Source organism: Salvelinus namaycush, chromosome 30 (genome assembly GCF_016432855.1).
Source record: "Salvelinus namaycush isolate Seneca chromosome 30, SaNama_1.0, whole genome shotgun sequence".
Lineage (NCBI taxonomy): Eukaryota > Metazoa > Chordata > Actinopteri > Salmoniformes > Salmonidae > Salvelinus > Salvelinus namaycush.
Window position 1 is genome coordinate 21,252,411 of NC_052336.1, and position 18,495 is coordinate 21,270,905.

The 18,495-nt window shown below is 44.6% G+C and overlaps 1 protein-coding gene across 3 annotated transcripts in view; it reads right to left on the reverse strand.

The window, feature by feature from the left end:
- The window catches only part of LOC120024885 (ankyrin repeat domain-containing protein 11-like), a 132,920-nt gene that overhangs the window by 14,384 nt on the left and 100,041 nt on the right, over positions 1-18,495 (reverse strand). For all 3 annotated transcript variants that reach the window (XM_038969230.1, XM_038969231.1, XM_038969229.1), the window contains 2 exons: positions 14,377-14,522; positions 6,307-6,439 (listed from right to left, as the gene is read on the reverse strand). In XM_038969230.1, coding sequence (XP_038825158.1) covers positions 6,307-6,439; positions 14,377-14,463 — 220 coding nt within the window. In that variant the 5' untranslated portion in view covers positions 14,464-14,522. The remainder of the gene's footprint in view (positions 1-6,306; positions 6,440-14,376; positions 14,523-18,495) is intronic.

Genomic DNA, 18,495 nt, shown 5'->3' on the forward strand with positions numbered 1-18,495 from the left:
TTACTGCAATGTGTACGTAGGACTGGCCTGTGTTATATTACGTAGAACATGGGAATCAACTGTGAAGACACAAGTGAGGCGACTAGGCAGGCTGAGATGTCATGGTCAACGTGTAAACACATTAGCACCACAACTCGGTCTTCCTTCTTAGACTGAGATTGAAAACAAAGCATGAACACTACTAGCGCTTACTACCACACATGCCAACACCACCACTACCACCACCACCACCGCCGCCCAGTCACACAGGAGCCAGACACATTCATGCTCCTGTATGAAGATTACCTTCAGGAGAATGTCATGGCGTGGGATATTGAGAGGCAATTCCCTCCTACTCAGAAAACAGGGAGAGAAGAGAGCGCTCCGTTGTCAAGCAGCCCAGTCAGACAGCCAGCAAACAGGAAATGACGGAAGAAGAGACCGGAAGTGGCCACAGGATATTGTGTCACTGCTCTGTTTTGTGCTTGGCTATGATGACGAGAGCAGAGGAAAGTGTCGGTGCAGAACAACAGTCTTCAGTGGTGGTAATGACAGAGAGACAGATCGGCAGAGTACCGAAGGGCTTTCTCTCACACCACGTTGGCCTACTAAAGAGCTGCCGCTTACTGCTTGACCTCCTTATCTCTATGTACAGTGTACACTGGGCCATCCTGATGTAGGGTACCGTACACAAGGGGTCAAAGATGGTCTGGAGAAACAATGGAACCTTTTCAGAACGTCTAGACAGAGTGCAACTACTAGCCCATCTAATATACCTAGTGGAGACTGTCAAGCTCCAAAACAACTGAACCCGGACCAAATCTGATATCAAGTCAAGTAACAGTGAATAATTCATGGATCTTCCAAAGGATGGGAGATGAAATATTACAAAAACATTTCTCCCTCCAGGGATCTGAATAATGGTGGTGTGCAGCAGACAGACATGGCTGATTTGGGCTGCGGGGGAGAAGACCTCAAGCCAGCAGCCCCATCCCTACTGAAAGCAGCACCTGCTGCACCTGCTGATAAGACAGGCATCCTCTATTCCTGCCATATCGTGAAGAAGATGATGTGTGTGCTAGCCTGGCAGCAGCTGATCTGCACTCATCACCGTCTCTGATCCGTCTCCCACTCCTCATAGCCTTATCCAGAGCTGAGGAGCCCTGGCCATGACTCCTACACTCCCGCAGCAAGGCCTGCCGATGGTCTCCACGCCAATACAGTGTACAACAACGATCTGCTACACAAACTACCATCTCTAGAAGAATGCCTTGCAATCTGTCCAAACAGTGTGTTGAAGATGAGAGCAAATCACTGCAATTAGCTACATCATTCATCTAACAGATGCCTCGGGGAGAAAACTTCCAGTAGAGATCGAGTGCACTGTTAGAACCATACAAATGGATGTTATGCACTCAAATAAGGCTCGACCACACACACTGACTTCAATTTATGTACTGACAGGGTAGTACTAGGCCTAGATAACTAACACCGTAGAACACTGTCAACTTGTGGGTTCGGAGCAAAGACAACACAAATGCAGAATGCAGCAAATCCCTGGTAAGAAAATGACCGACAGTATGAATTCCGCATTTCAAATGAAGTATATAGCCTAGTCCACGTTAGATGAGTTCCCTGTGTCCCTCCACTGTCGGTTTCCACCAAAACTAGCCAAATAATAAGGGGATGTGAAGGGTTTGACTCATCTTTCATAGCTGAACAATACAATCAAAAGTAGTCACATCGTACATTTCTCAAAAGCCAATATGTTACGAATTCAACACTATCTTTTTGTTCAGCTGCCTCAAGCTATAGCTTCAAAACATTATCTCATAGGCCAACTATGGTCATTTGTGTTACGGATGCCATGCAAAACCACTGAGCACATAGCATAGCCTCAGTCTGAACTCTCCATCAGCACACTAGCACGAGGGGTGTATTCTCCCAGCATCCCCGCAGCACAGTGAAAACAACAGACAAGTAGTTCCTTTTCTGAGCAGAAGTGGAGCCACGCTGGACTGACTGCCATACCCTCAGACAGATTGAGAAAGAGAAAGAAATAGAGAGACCGAGCGAGGAGGGCGAAAGAGAAAATAGCTATGCAGTCATTAAGGAGGTTTCTGTTTCATCACTCGCTCTCTGTGTTGTTTTTTTCCACTCAGGATGAGGAGGGTGGAGAAATGTGAAGCTCTCTCTCCTTCAGGGGGTCATATGAAGCCCAGCCCACTAGGAGAGGACTGTACAGCCTGCACTTTCCTCCACATCCTCAAAGTTCACTACTGGAATCCCTGTGGTGGTTTTTCCCCAGGGTTCAGAATCCCTCTGTGGTCTCTTGACATTCATCTCCACCAGACATGAGGCCTGCAGCAGCACAGCCGGACCAGACTCCTCTAGCAAAACCTGGGCGGCAGGACCACCTCTGGTCTTTTCTGCAGGCACAAGGGAGCAGGCCAGGGGAACACAACCCCTCCATACACGGGCCTACTGGGCCACAGTCTAGACTCTATCCCCACAATAAAGGGCCAAAGAAAAAGAGTTCACCATATCAAGGGGAGATACAGGATCATCAGAAAGACACCAATGTCAGGGGGAGGGGACAGCTGTAAAATGGTTAACAAATTCCTTAGGGTATAGACTACAGGTCGACCGATTAGGCTTTTCAACGCCACTACCGATTATTGGAGGACCAAAAAAAGCCGATGCCGATTAATCTGCCATTTTTAAAAATGTATTTATATAATATATATTATATATATGTAATAATGGCAATTACAACAATACTGAATGAACACTTATTTTAACTTAATATAATACATCAATAAAATCAATTTAGCCTCAAATAAATAATGAAATATGCTCAATTTGGTTTAAATAATGCAAAACACAGCGTTGGAGAAGAAAGTAAAAGTACAATATGAGCCATGTAAAAAAGCTAACGTTTAAGTTCCTTGCTCAGAACATGAGAACATATGAAAGCTGGTGGTTCCTTTTAACATGAGTCTTCAATATTCCCAGTTAAGAAGTTTTAGATTGTAGTTATTATAGGAATTATGACGCGTCGACTATTTCTCTCTATATCATTTGTATTTCCTATACCTTTGACTATAGGCACTATAGTATTGCCAGCCTAATCTCAGGAGTTGATAGGCTTGAAGTCATAAACAACGCTGTGAGTCAAGCATTGCTAAGAGCTGCTGGCAAACGCAGTAAAGTTTGAATGAATGCTTACGAGCCTGCTGCTGCCTACCACCGCTCAGTCAGACTGCTCTATCAAATATCAAATCAAAGACTTAATTTATAATATAATAAACACAGAAATACGAGCCTTTGGTCATTAATATGGTCAAATCCAGAAACTATCATTTAGAAAACAAAACCTTTATTCTTTCAGTGAAATACGGAACCGTTCCGTATTTTATCGAACGGCTGGCATCCCTAAGTCTAAATATTGCTGTTACATTGCACAACCTTCAATGTTATGTCATAATTATGTAAAATTCTTGCAAATTATTTCGCAACGAGCCAGCCGGCCCAAACTGTTGCATATACCCTGACTCTGCGTGCAATGAACGCAAGAGAAGTGACACAATTTCCCTAGTTAATATTGCCTGTTAACATGAATTTCTTTTAACTAAATATGCAGGTTTAAAAATATATACTTCTGTGTAGATTTAAAGAAAGGCATTGATGTTTATGGTTAGGTACATTCGTGCAACGGTTGTGCTTTTTTCGCGAATGTGCTTTTGTTAAATCATCCCCCGTTTGGCGAAGTAGGCTGTGATTTGATGATAAATTAACAGGCACCGCATTGATTATATGCAAAGCAGGGCAAGCTAGTTAACCTAGTAATATCATCAACCATGTGTAGTTAACTAGTGATTATGTGAAGATTGATTGTTTTTTATAAGACAAGTTTAATGCTAGCTAGCAACTTACCTTGGCTCATTGCAGCCACAAGGTCCTTTTGACGCTGCACTCGCGTAACAGGTGGTCAGCCTGCCACGCAGTTTCCTCATGGATTGCAATGTAATCGGTGTACAAAAACGCAGATTACCGATTGTTATGAAAACTTGAAATCAGCCCTAATTAAATCGGCCATGCCGAATCGGCCAGCCCTAATTAATCGGTCGACCTCTGGTATAGACAATAACACAGCATGAAAGGAACTAGCTATCAAGGCCAAGACAACAGAAGAGGGGGAGTGTGTGTGTGAAACCACACACACACTACATGGAGACAAAACTAACACAATGAAGGATGAACCATTTAATGAATGTTTCCATTGTACAGCCAGGTTTAAGACACGTGGATGGAAAAGACACTGAGAAGGTAACAGGCAGGGAACACGAAGACATTTCCACCCAGAAAGTGTATAAATTTCAGGCAAAGCAAATGAGTGAATTATGGTCTAGTTGATGTGAGAGACTGACAGACATCCAGCCTGTAGAGGCAGAGACTCTCCCTAACATTAGCATAACAATAGACAATCAGGGCACTGTTCTAGACAGGGGGAGGGGAGAAACTGAGGTGGGAGGCAACCTTTCTCTGCCAACAGCCTGCTAACAGGTTACAGAGTCACTACCACCTGCAAACACACAACCAAGCCACTATAGTCGTGACTAACCGGGGGAATTGACTACGCTCCTGATTTGGTCACTAAAGCTGCACTGAGAACACAGGTTCTATATTCAATATATCTTAAAAATAGAGAAATACAATTTTCTAACTTTTCCTGCAAAAAGGTCACTAAAACAAAAAGAGAAATGTACACAATGGTTTGGACTTCATATTACCCAAAGAAATAACAGCTGAAGTTCACAGCAGCATTTCAAACCAACCCAATAACCCAGCACACAGATGTGGGTTCCATTACTGTGTTATTACAGACCATCATCAACAAATAATTTCAAGATCCTCAAAGCTCAAGCCAAACAAGCTGGAACAGTAGTTCCCCCTATCTCTCTTATTAAAGAATAACACAAGTGAGTGTCTCACCCCAAACCTTTTCAGGCCCTCGTGATTGACAAATCCTCACTTAATTGGCCCATGTTCCGTGTGGCCCTTTTCTCTTTTTCCCAATGATGGACAGTTGAACCAAGTTAAACCAAGGCTAACCAAAACACACAGCCTTCTTTGAGGTTATAAAGAAACAGTCTGCAGGAGCTTAACCATCACACCTCTCAGCCCAGCACCTCTTCAACCTCAGGAGGCTGAAGAAATTTGGCCCATAAGACCCTCAAAGTTTTACAAATGCACCATTGAGAGCATCCTGTCGGGCTGTATCACCGCCTGGTACTGCAACTGCACCGTCCTCAATCGCAGGGCTCTCCAGAGGGTGGTGTGGTCAGCCCAACGCATCACCTGGGGCACACTGTCTGCCCTCCAGGACATCTACAGCACCCGGTGTCACAGGAATGGCAAAAAAATCATCAAGGACAACAACCACCCGGGCAACGGCCTGTTCACACCGCTATCATCCAGAAGGCGAGGTCGGTGCATCAAAGCTGGTACCGAGAGACTGAAAACTGCTTCTTTATCAAGGTCATAAGGCTGTTAAATAGTCACCACTAGCTGGCCACCGCCCAGTACCCTGCCCTGAACTTTAGTCACTGTCAACAGACGGCTACCACCCGGTTAGGCTACCATGCCCCTAAGAGGCTTCTGCCCTATGTACATAGTCATGGAACACTGGTCACTTTAAGTAATGTTTACATACTGTTTTACCCACTTCATATGTATATACTGTATTCTAGTCAAGGCCTATCCTATTTAACTACTGCTGTACATATACTATTCTTCAGATATACTACATATTCTACCCACATACTGTCTATATGATCTATACATCCCATCCCATCCACCCACACACACATATTTATACTCCGGACTCTGACATCGCTCCTAATATTTCTATATTTCTTAATTTCATTCTTTAACTTTTTAGATTTCTGTGTATTGTTGTGTATTGTTAACTGTTGGAGCTAGGGAACACAAGCATTACGCTACACACGCAGTAACATCTGCTAAATATATGTGTGCACATATAGGGGCGGCAGGCAGCCTAGTGGTTAGAGCGTTGGGCCAGTAACCGAAAGGTTGCTAGATCAAATCCCCGAGCTGACAAGGTAAAAATCTGTCGTTCTGCACCTGAACAAGGCAGTTAACCCACTGTTCCTAGACCGTCATTGTAAATAACAATTTGTTCTTTTGTTCTAGTTAAATGAAGGTAAAAAAAATAATTTAAAAAAAGTACATTCATTTCATTCTTCCAGCATGCACTGCCAGGCTGAGGAAGTGATGTAACATCCCCTCCCCCTCCAGTCTTACCTGAGTCAGAATCTTTCTGGTCTCCATTGGCTCCAACAGTGAAGGGAAGCTTCCTCTTGGATGCCTTCTCTTTCATCTCTTTGACGCCATCGCTGCGGTCCAATTTAGGAGTCTTGTTTGACAATACTTTATCCTGGCAAAAAAAGAAAAGAAACATGAACACCGTATTGCACAGCTATAAAGACAAACAGATGATAATTTATGGGGTACACTACTAGCTACTAAAACTGTAGTTTAAAATGAAAGGGCTGATGTGGAAGGATATTTATAGAACTTCCTCTAGACGAGTGCCAAGCTTTAGCCTAATGTTGGAGACTTCCCTTAGCACTGGGAGAAGACAGAGCCTTAACAGACAGAGACAGAGGGACACAGGCCATCCAGGCCAGGACACATTGACAGAGGGACACGAAGAGACAGGCAGGCGGCAGCTGTGTTTCCCAAAGCTTTACACTGCAGCGTGCTTCTGTCTGCCTGGAGACTTCCAGCGATTAGGGGATTTGCAGAGCGTGCCTTTTCCATGGAATTTCCTCTCGGCGTTCCGAGGCAGACGGTCTCAAATGGAAAGAGAGAGATGGAAGAAGCGGTAACACCGCCGGGGTCTGTGGTCCACGGCAACTGGAACCCATCAGAAGCTCCCGTCCCCCCATCAGCAAGCGGCCTGCTCCGGCACCAACGGCTCCCTCCGGCTGACGTTCTGTCTATACAGCACAGTACAGCGCTGCCTCTCCCTCGGCCTGCCTGGCCCAAAAGACTGCTGTTAAAGGGCCATGCAGCAGCTCTGATCGGGGCCCGTCTGCTCGGCTCTCACACGAAACACCCTCACATTTAGCTCTAAGGAGCAGGGAGATCTGGCTAACACTTCATAAGAAAAAAGGCGCAAGGATTTTAGTGCAGTGTTCCAAAGACAGGAAAATATATATCTCTCCTCTATACAATATACTGCTTATATATATATATATATATTCAAATATCAGGCTATTAACTGCAACCTGATGGTTTTAGTTTGTAGTCAAAGTTCAAAGAACTCTGAACCCAGATTTGAATGATTGCTATAATTAAAAACATCGCAAACGATTATAAAACAAATAAATAAAACCTTATGTAATGCCTCTTTTTCTAAACACTAGATTTAGAGGGCCAGAGCAGCTGGGTTGTCGGCCGGGTGCTGTCTGTGGTAAGGAAGGCTAATTAAAGAGCTCTGTGTAGGTGGCTGTTTACCACAGAGCAGAGACGCGTGATCCGATCAGGTCAGATAAGAGGTGGAATGTAGCAGCAGAACGCTCTCTCTTTCTCAGGCTAGTTCCCACTGCTGTACAGTGGCTCACTCTGCAGCCCGCCCTGGCAAGTCCCAGCCCCCGGCTCTCCTACAGTCATGAGACTATGATGTCACCCTTACAGTACAGTGTAGACACACAGCAAGCTCTTCCTGCTGCTTAGAGCTAGGCTTAGCAGTAACTCTGTACACCAGCGAGAGGGAGGGAGGGAACGAGACACTATTTGTAGGTCTACATGTAGGAGGAATTTCCACACAGAAAGACAGTACACAGTATACAGACAGCTGACACAGGCACACACATACACAAAACAACATGTCAAGACAGACAGAGGCGTTAGTGCTAGGCAGAGCTAGTCTTGCTGCAACACGCGGAGAAAAGAGAGCTGAATTAAAAGACAGCTGTGAGCCACTGCTTCAAGGCGGCCTTCATGAGAGACCGTGTTTACTGGTCTCCTAGCAATGCTCTCGCTCCTCCTCTCCCTCCCAGAGTCTGATGCAATTCTGTGCGGAAGGCTGTACATAGCAGACGCGCGTAAAGCTGCACCTCTGGGTTGCTGCTGTTGCTGACCCAGTGATTACCATGACATCATCATTCTGCGTCTAAGCCCACTGTGGCTGTCCATGCTGGCAACACGTCCACAAAAACACAAGCTGGCTTTAGCTGCCATTTAAAGGGACAGCTCTCCCCACTACCTAGGGGAAAACCCCACTGAAATGTCTCCCTAATCCCTAGTATCACAACCATGTTGAGAAACAATAACACAGGAAATGGCACCTGTTATTACGTTACCATTACAACTCTGCTCACATCTAATTAACAGCTCCGTTCATTAGAATCCACTTCTGGGAAATGATATTCAGTGGTCTAACATAGAACCTAGGGAGAACATCTCTAGGAACTAATCTCTCATGTTTTGTCTGAGTGTCTTAGTGTCAGGCTGACTGCAGCAGAATGCCCTGGCCTGCCTGCCTAGCAACGTAATGCTGCGTTTGATGCATGAGGATCTAAATTTGCCACAGTGCCAGCAGCCTCCACTTCATTGGTCAAAAATAAAGAAGATTAGTTCATAGATAAAACCGGGACTACCTACTCAGATTAGCCATATATAGCTGTCTGGCTAAAGCACATAACCTATGCTATATCATGAGTCATTAAGCTGATGCAACACTACATACAGCCATTTCCCTGGCTCTAGGCTACATCTAGAAACACAGAAAGCATGTCTGTATTTAAAGGGGAGGGTTGTGTGATGGTATTCATAGTGCATTCAATACAGTAGCATGGAACGTTTCAGAGAGCGGGACACGTGTATAAATTGCAAGTGTTGCAATAATTCACGTCGGTAAAAAAACAAAATAACAACTGTTTGACATAGTGCATTTTGCAAACTTGTATCTTAACTTTTTATGGCTGCAGGGGCAGTATTGAGTAGCTCTGATTAAAGGTGCCCATTTCAAACGGCCTCGTACTCAATTCTTGCTCGTACAATATGCATATTATTATTACTATTGGATAGAAAACTCTCTAGTTTCTAAAACCGTTTGAATTATATCTGTGAGTCAAACAGAACTCATTTGGCACAAACTTCCTGACCAGGAAGTGGAAAGTCTGAAATCGAGGCTCTGTTCTTCTTCCTGCCTATACATGGGCATGATACGTAAGAGTCTACGTGCACTTCATAGACCTTCCCCTGGATGTCAAGAGGCTGTGAGAGAAGAAATGTTGTGTTTATCTTGGTCTGAATTGGAATACAAGCTCTTTGTATGACGTGTCCCTCATTTCCGGTACTCTTGGGAGCGCGAGGTGGACAGTGGGATTGCCTTCTGTTTAGCTGCCGTTATGGACGACTACTATCTCCGGCTCTGATTTTATTTGATACATGTGACCATATCATCGTAAAGTATGTTTTTTCAATATAGTTTAATCAGATTATTGAAATTTTTTCGGGAGTTTTGCCGTGTTCCGTTCTCTGACTTTGTTGACGATGGAGAGATCCGTGCCACTTGGCTAGTGCGCGTGCTAAATGAAGAGGGAAAGTTGCCGTTCTAAATCCAAACAACGACTGTTCTGGACAAAGGACACCTTGTCCAACATTCTGATGGAAGATCAGCAAAAGTAAGAAACATTTTATGATGCTATTTCATATATCTGTCGTAGATGTGAACTAGTCGTCGGCGCCCAAGTGTTTCTGGCTATTGTGCTAAGCTAATATAACGCTACATTTTGTTTTCGCTGTAAAACACTTAATAAATCGGAAATATTGGCTGGAATCACAAGATGCCTGTCTTTCATTTGCTGTACACTATGTATTTTTCAGAAATGTTTTATGATGAGTAATTAGGTATTTGACGTTGGTGTCTAAGTTTTATGGCTGCTTTCGGTGCAATTTCTGATTGTAGCTGCAATGTAAACTATGATTTATACCTGAAATATGCACATTTTTCTAACAAAACATATGCTATACAATAAATATGTTATCAGACTGTCATCTGATGAAGTTGTTTCTTGGTTAGTGGCTATTTATATCTTTATTTGGTCGAATTTGTGATAGCTACTGATGGAGTAAAAAACTGGTGGAGTAAAAAAAGTGGTGTCTTTTGCTAACGTGGTTAGCTAATAGATTTACATATTGTGTCTTCCCAGTAAAACATTTTAAAAATCGGACATGTTGGCTGGATTCACAAGATGTGTACCTTTCATATGCTGTATTGGACTTGTTAATGTGTGAAAGTTAAATATTTTAAAAATATATATTTTGAATTTCGCGCCCTGCACTTGAGCTGGCTGTTGTCATAAGTGTACCGACGTCGGGCTTGCAGCCATAAGAAGTTAAGTAGGGATGCACGATATATCGGTGAACATATCGGAATCATCAAGTTTGCAGACGACACAACAGTAGTGGGCTTGATCACCAACAACGACGAGACAGCCTACAGGGAGGAGGTGAGAGCACTCGGAGTGTGGTGTCAGGAAAACAACCTCTCACTCAACGTCAACAAAACAAAGGAGATGATCGTGGACTTCAGGAAACAGCAGAGGGAGCACCCCCCTATCCACATCGACGGGACAGCAGTGGAGAAGTTGGAAAGTTTTAAGTTCCTCGGCGTACACATCACAGACAAACTGAAATGGTCCACCCACACAGACAGTGTGGTGAAGAAGGCGCAAAAGCGCCTCTTCAACCTCAGGAGGCTGAAGAAAATTTGGCTTGTCACCTAAATCCCACAAACTTTTACAGTTGCACAATCGAGAGCATCCTGTCGTGCTGTATCACAGCCTGGTACGGCAACTGCACCGCCCTCAACCGCAAGGCTCTCCAGAGGGTGGTGTGGTCTGCACAACGCATCACTGGGGGCACCCTACCTGCCTACCATGACACCTACAGCACCCGATGTCACAGGAAGGCCAAAATGATCATCAAGGACAACAACCACCCGAGCCACTGCCTGTTCACACCGCTATCATCCAGAAGGCGAGGTCAGTACAGGTGCATCAAAGCTGGGACCGAGAGATTGAAAAACAGCTTCTATCTCGAGGCCATCAGACTGTTAAATAGCCATCACTAACTCAGTGAGGCTGCTGTCTACACTGAGACCCAATCACTGGACACTTTAATAAATGGATCACTAGTCACTTTAAACAATGCCACTTCAATAAATGTTTACATATCTTACATTACATGTATATTCTGTATTTTATATACTGCACCTTGCCTATGCCGCATGGCCATCGCTCATCCATATAATTAGATGTACATATTCTCATTCACCCCTTTAGATTTGAGTGTATTAGGTAGTTGTTGGGGAATTGTTAGATTACTTGTTAGATATTACTGCACTGTTGGAACTAGAAGCATAAGCATTTCGCTACACTCGCATTAACATCTGCTAACCATGTGTATGTAACCAATAAAATTGTATTTTATTTGGCCGGTATTAGCTAAAAATGCCAACGTCGGTATCAGTCTAGTTTAACGCCGATTTTAAAAAACGATGTCAAAGCTACCGTTCATACCTATATAATGTAGGTACATGACATAATGACGCCACGTAAAATGTAGCGCTACAAGTGCAACACAGCATTCCTAACTTAGCCCACAATGTCTGCTGTGTGGATCGAGCAGTCAACAAGTCCAGCAGTCATTTGAAAGAGTAAGAACATTTCAGCGAGACAACTCAAAGGCGAAATCCATCAACGCCAAGATAATGGAATTCATTGCCTTTGACAATCAACTGTTCTCTGTCGTGGGTGATGTTGGCTTTCACCGACTGGTCAAGTCGTATTTGACGCGTTAAATACGTTTTTAATTTGACACGTCAAATAACACAGTTCAGTTATAGAATGTTGTGTGTTCTGAATTTGCATGTGCAAGCCAAGCGCCACCACTACTATCAGTAGCACTGTCAAAGCTGTACAAAAAAGTTATCCCAAACAAGCAAACACCGGCCACGAATGATGTGTTTACAATACCGTATTGGTAATAAAGCATTTTTTTGTTCGACCGCAACTTCTGGGGTAGCTAGCTTTAGCTTGGTACCTAGCTAGCACCGATACAACCAGCCTGAAAACAATGACCAGTAGAAAGTGCAATCATTTTCATTTTTCTTAGCAATGATTTAGGAATCCTTGTGAGTAAGTATTAGCTAGGGTGCCACTTGTTGTTAACCTATTGAAATTGAACTTCAGTTCATGAAAATAAATAGCTAGCCAGCTACGTAGCCTTGTGCCCAAAGCTAACGTTATAAGCAGCCAGCTAGCTTCTTCTTGCTCGTGAGGTTCGACCGGACCAGGTTACGTGTTGTGAAGCTAGCCACAATAAGGATTAGGCACAATAGTGGAATTTGCAGTTTGTCTTCAAAATAAAAGTAACTCTTTGGAAGTGATGCAGAAGGTTAATATGGGTGGATTCATGCCATATTTAGACTAGATAATGTTAAACAAGGTTGGAATGTGAAGCAATGAAATGGGGTATCAGTCTACTCGGAAACACCTACAGAACACAATTGTTTAGGGTTTACGCAAATATTAGCATTGTAGCTCTTATCACGGGACTGTGTGAAATCACCTCCTCAGTCAGCCTATTGTGTGTATTGACATTCATGTTGCACTGTACAGCTTTACCTAAGGTTTGGGGATCAATGAAATGGGGTATCAGTCTACTCAATACCCAAGATATTTTTTCCCAACGTCCTCAGACTCCAAAACATCCATGCAGTATTGTTTTTCCTCGGGAATAATGTTCAATACACATAGTTTGACAATAAATGTGGCTCAATTCAGTTGTTTCAGAGTCCCATAATAAGAGCTACGACGCTAATGTTCTCTGGGAGTCACTGAGTAGACTGATACTCCATGTCATTGATCCACAATCCATAGGTAAGGCTGTACAGTGAAATAAGTATGCTCCCAATGTAATTCTAAAGTCTAATACATCCAGTGTGATTTCAACAGATTTTTGTCAAATTAACAAATTATTGTCTTTTGTTGATTTTATATAACAACATTTCAACCTCGTTTAGCATGATCTATTCAATTATGGCATAATTCTACTATTTGTATTAATTTGCATCACTGTCAATGACATACTTTTAAGTCCACTATTGTGGCTAATCCTTATTGTGTCTAGCTTCACATAGATGGGTCCGACCACCATTAATCAAATAAGAAATGTCTTTATTAATTAGGGTTATTTTAAATGACACCTAGCAATATAGTTAGCTAGCTAACTAAAGCTACTGAAACAGATTGTCGTTTTGCTATGTTTTTGGGGAAGAACATTGTTTGCATCCATGAGCTAGCTAGCTTTTTTATGACCAGCACTGTAGGTGTGCGAGACAACTTTACCAGCATCATAGCATACATATCGATTAATCTTTGTGACATATGAAATACGAGTGATAGTGTAATCAATGTGCAATAACTACGTGAAAAATGTATATTCAGGTCCTGATTGGTCAACAAGCTTATTTGACATGTCAAGTAGTGTTTTTTGACACGCAAAGACCCAAACGGCATTCCATAGTATGAGAAATCCTGATTGAGAATATAACGACTGAACAAATGAACAACGAAACAGCACAGCAACTAAAAGAAAGAAATAGGTTTTAATGATGTTTTACTGGTAATGGGGACAAACGTAAATGCCAACAAAATAACGTTTTGGTCAGTGTGGTGTGTGTGTGACTTTTATTTAACTAGGCAAGTCAGTTAAGAACAAATTCTTATTTACAATGACGGCCAAACTCGGGCGACGCTGGGCCAATTGTGCGCCTCCTTATAGGACTCCCAATCATGGCCGGATGTGATACAGCCTGGATTTGAACCAGGGACTGTAGTGACGCCTCATGCACTGAGATGCAGTGCCTTAGACCGCTGCGTCCATGTGTGTGTGCTAACTATTTAACTGTACTAGAATGCTTAAAAGGCCACCAAAATTGTAAATATCTGTTTTTTTTGGCGAGGAAAATATTGGATATTGGCCAAAAATGTCATATCGGTGCATCACGAATTTGAAGTGTTCTCAACAATTGTTTTCTTTCACTGTAGAAATGTTACCATGGCCCACGCCCAACATGGGACTTCAGTCATAAGAAATAATTATAAAAAAAGCGACAATGGGCTCTTAGCCAGTTGAATGCCAACTCCCATGGAGCTGTTTATTAAGTCCAGAATGATTTTTACTGTGTAATGAGGACATGACCCCTAGATGCAGGACTCAGCAGCGGGAGCGGTAAAGGGCTTGTGTATGTGTGTGTGTAGATTTGTGGTGTGTCAGTATGTGTGTGTTTCTTACCTTCTTCCCACTCTGCTTCTCCACCATGTCAGTGTTGAGTGGGAAGTCTTCCAGCTGGGGGGTTTTTGAACCCCCACCCTTGGGCATCGTTCAGCTATCGCCACGCCAAACCTCATTCACGCTTCCATCGCATCGTCATCGACCGTCTGCCAAAGGAGAGAGCGAGAGAGATAGAGGGGGAGATGGAAAGAGACACGTTAGCACCTGGTCACTCGCCTCCACAGAAAACACATTTCCACCCTGCCACACAATGCTCCCATTAGCAGTACATCAGGCTCCCCATTTTCAACAATTACACCTGCATTCTGGTTTCAAAGGTGAGGAAGTGTGCAGAATAATGCCCCTGCTCCAGACCCACTCTCTGCCCTGTAAGTTTAGGGTGTTTCATTGCCATATCCATAGGGTGAGAGAGATAGTGGTCAATGCGGGTGAAAAACAGGCCTAAGGAAGCGAGTCTAAGCAAGTTTTTAATACCATCCTGTAAAGTAGCTAATCCCTTATTCACACACAATACATTCCTAATTGAAACCAATGTCTTGATGTCAATAACATTAATCCATCTCGATTACAATAAACATGGGGAGAATTATAGGTTTTGCTATATTGTGCAATGCCAGCGAAACGGTTTTTACTGTGGGACAGGAGACAAACATATCTGCTTCATGACTCCTGGTAACAGCTGAGGAATGTCTTCAGGGATATGGCATGTCTGGACAACAGCCCTGCTGCCCTACCCAACATTAATACTACACAGTGTTGGTGTGATGCAGGGAATGGTGTGCTAGCAGGGAGTGGTGTGCTAGTGTAATGCAGGGAGTGGTGTGATAGCAGGGAGTGGTGTGCTAGCAGAGAGTGTTGTGCTAGTGTGATAGCAGAGAGTGTTGTGCTAGTGTGATAGCAGATAGTGTTGTGCTAGTGTGATAGCAGATAGTGTTGTGCTAGTGTGATAGCAGGGAGTGTTGTGCTAGCAGGGAGTGTTGTGCTAGCAGGGAGTGGTGTGCTAGTGTGATAGCAGGGAGTGTTGTGCTAGTGTGATAGCAGATAGTGTTGTGCTAGTGTGATAGCAGATAGTGTTGTGCTAGTGTGATAGCAGATAGTGATGTGCTAGTGTGATAGCAGGGAGTGTTGTGCTAGCAGGGAGTGTTGTGCTAGCAGGGAGTGGTGTGCTAGTGTGATAGCAGGGAGTGTTGTGCTAGCAGATAGTGTTGTGCTAGTGTGATAGCAGGGAGTGTTGTGCTAGTAGGGAGTGTTGTGCTAGTGTGATAGCAGGGAGTGGTGTGCTAGTGTGATGCAGGGAGTGGTGTGCTAGTGTGATAGCAGGGAGTGGTGTGCTAGTAGGGAGTGGTGTGCTAGTGTGATAGCAGGGAGTGGTGTGCTAGCAGAGAGTGTTGTGCTAGTGTGATAGCAGGGAGTGGTGTGCTAGTGTGATGCAGGGAATGGTGTGCTAGCAGGGAGGGGTGTGCTAGTGTGCTGCATGGAGTGGTGTGCTAGCAGGGAGTGGTGTGCTTGGAGGGAGTGGTGTGCTAGTGTGCTGCAGGGAGTGGTGTGCTTGGAGGGGGTGGTGTGCTAGTGTGCTGCAGGGAGTGGTGTGCTTGCAGGGAGTGGTGTGCTAGTGTGCTGCAGGGAGTGGTGTGCTTGCAGGGAGTGATGTGCTAGTGTGATGCAGGGAATGGTGTGCTGGCAGGGAGTGGTGTGCTAGTGTGATGCAGGGAGTGGTGTGCTAGTGTGATGCAGAGAATGGTGTGCTACAGGGAGTGGTGTGCTTGGAGGGAGTGGTGTGCTAGTGTGATAGCAGGGAGTGGTGTGCTAGCAGGGAGCGGTGTGCTAGTGTGATAGCAGGGAGTGGTGTGCTAGCAGGGAGTGGTGTGCTAGTAGGAAGTGGTGTGCTAGCAGGGAGCGGTGTGCTAGAAGGGAGTGGTGTGCTTGTGTGATGTAGGGAATGGTGTGCTTGTGTGATGCAGGGAATGGTGTGCTTGTGTGATGCAGGGACTGGTGTGCTAGTGTGATGCAGGGACTGGTGTGCTAGTGTGATGCAGGGAGTGGTAGCACACTGCTAGCAGGGAGTGGTGTGCTAGTGTGATGCAGGGAGTGGTAGCACACTGCTAGCAGGGACTGGTGTGCTAGTGTGATGCAGGGAGTGGTAGCACACTGCTAGCAGGGAGTGGTGTGCTAGTGTGATGCAGGGAGTGGTGTGCTAGTGTGATGCAGGGACTGGTGTGCTAGTGTGATGCAGGGAGTGGTAGCACACTGCTAGCAGGGAGTGGTGTGCTAGTGTGATACAGGGACTGGTGTGCTAGTGTGATGCAGGGACTGGTGTGCTAGTGTGATGCAGGGACTGGTGTGCTAGTGTGATACAGGGACTGGTGTGCTAGTGTGATACAGGGACTGGTGTGCTAGTGTGATGCAGGGACTGGTGTGCTAGTGTGATGCAGGGAGTGGTAGCACACTGCTAGCAGGGAGTGGTGTGCTAGTGTGGGAGGCCTTTCTGAACCCACTGTTAGGTGCTAGCATGAAACCCTCTAGACACTCTGCAGTGAGCTAGTGAGGCCTTGCTACAACCACTGCAGTGGTTTTATAGTACGGCCAACTCTGCAGGGAGCTAATGACGCCTTGCTAAACCATCTGCAACGTTTTCATAGTGAGGCCTATTCTGCTCTAAGCTTATTATGGCCTCTCTCCTGCCCAGTTCCCTCCTGCTGAATCTCCATGCAGCCATGCTACTAGATTATCCCTATTCTCTTTAGTATCCACTTCCCCGTCTGCATGTGGAGAGGTTGCTTCCGAGCGCCCATGAATAAATGATATGTAAAGAGTTTCTCAATATTTTTCTACTCCATAATGCTTTTTTCCCCCCACCAGAGTGTGTGCAGAGGGCTGGGCTGGAGCCTGCCCCTCCTCCTGCCATCCTCCCTCTCTCTCTCCACTACCCGGGAACGCTGCCTGGCACTCAGCTCTGCCCTGGCGCCATGGCCCTCCCTCTGCAGCTCTCCTACTCAAAGACAGCTATTTATATCCCAGAGCCAGCGACGCACACCGACAGAGGAACATTGCTCCTCTCTCTTCCTGGCATATGGAAAGTGAGACGCAGCAAACCTCTGCTCTGCTCGGCTCTGCCTCCACCCCTCTTCTCTGGCCCCATCCCCCAAAGCCTCACACACTCCAAGCTCACATTACGCAGCACAAAGTGGCAAAGGGGTCAACTACTAACAGAGACAAAGATTCTATGATACACACATTGTGCCGACCTAGTTTGAGGAATCTTGAACAATAAACTCCACACCCCCATCGTAAATTCACACATCGTGATTGAAACCAGCCTTTGATGTTAGTGGTGCGACACAGTTTCATATTATATTGAGATAATTATTTTGTATAATAACTTAACCAAGTACAATTTCCCCTCTGCTATAACTTTCTGAGTGTGTATGTTGGTGCCTGTATGCGCATGGCAGGGTCAATAACCTATTAAGTTTTCCTATATGGTTTCCACCGTGTACCATATCACTTCAATAAATAGTGTTCTCTCTCTCCCTTTTTTACATAACGTAATAACTATCGTATATAATACCATAGGCCTATATTATTATAGATAACATCACTATCCAGATGCTGTGCTTCTTGACGTAATTGTGTTATTAGGTTGTCTTCAAGGATTCTGGGGTGGTTTTGGCACAGGGGCTAAATAAGTGTATTATGTTATTGAGTCCTCAGTCAGTTCCTCTATAGGGGTTTTTAGGGAAAGGGAGACTTCAATGTCTGATATGTGTGTTCTGAGCTTTCATCTCCTAGTGGGGAGAGGAACACACACACACACACACACACACACACACACACACACACACACACACACACACACACACACACACACACACACACACACACACACACACACACACACACACACACACACACACACACACACACACACACACACACACACACACACACACAGAAACAGAACCCCAAGAGGAAACACAATAACATCCATTCCAAAACACAGGCCTAATTTCCTCTGCCTTCCACCCCATTCAAAAGCTGTACAGCATCTGCTATCAGTGTGTGTGTGTGTGTGTGTGTGTGTGTGTGTGTGTGTGTGTGTGTGTGTGTGTTACACAGAGG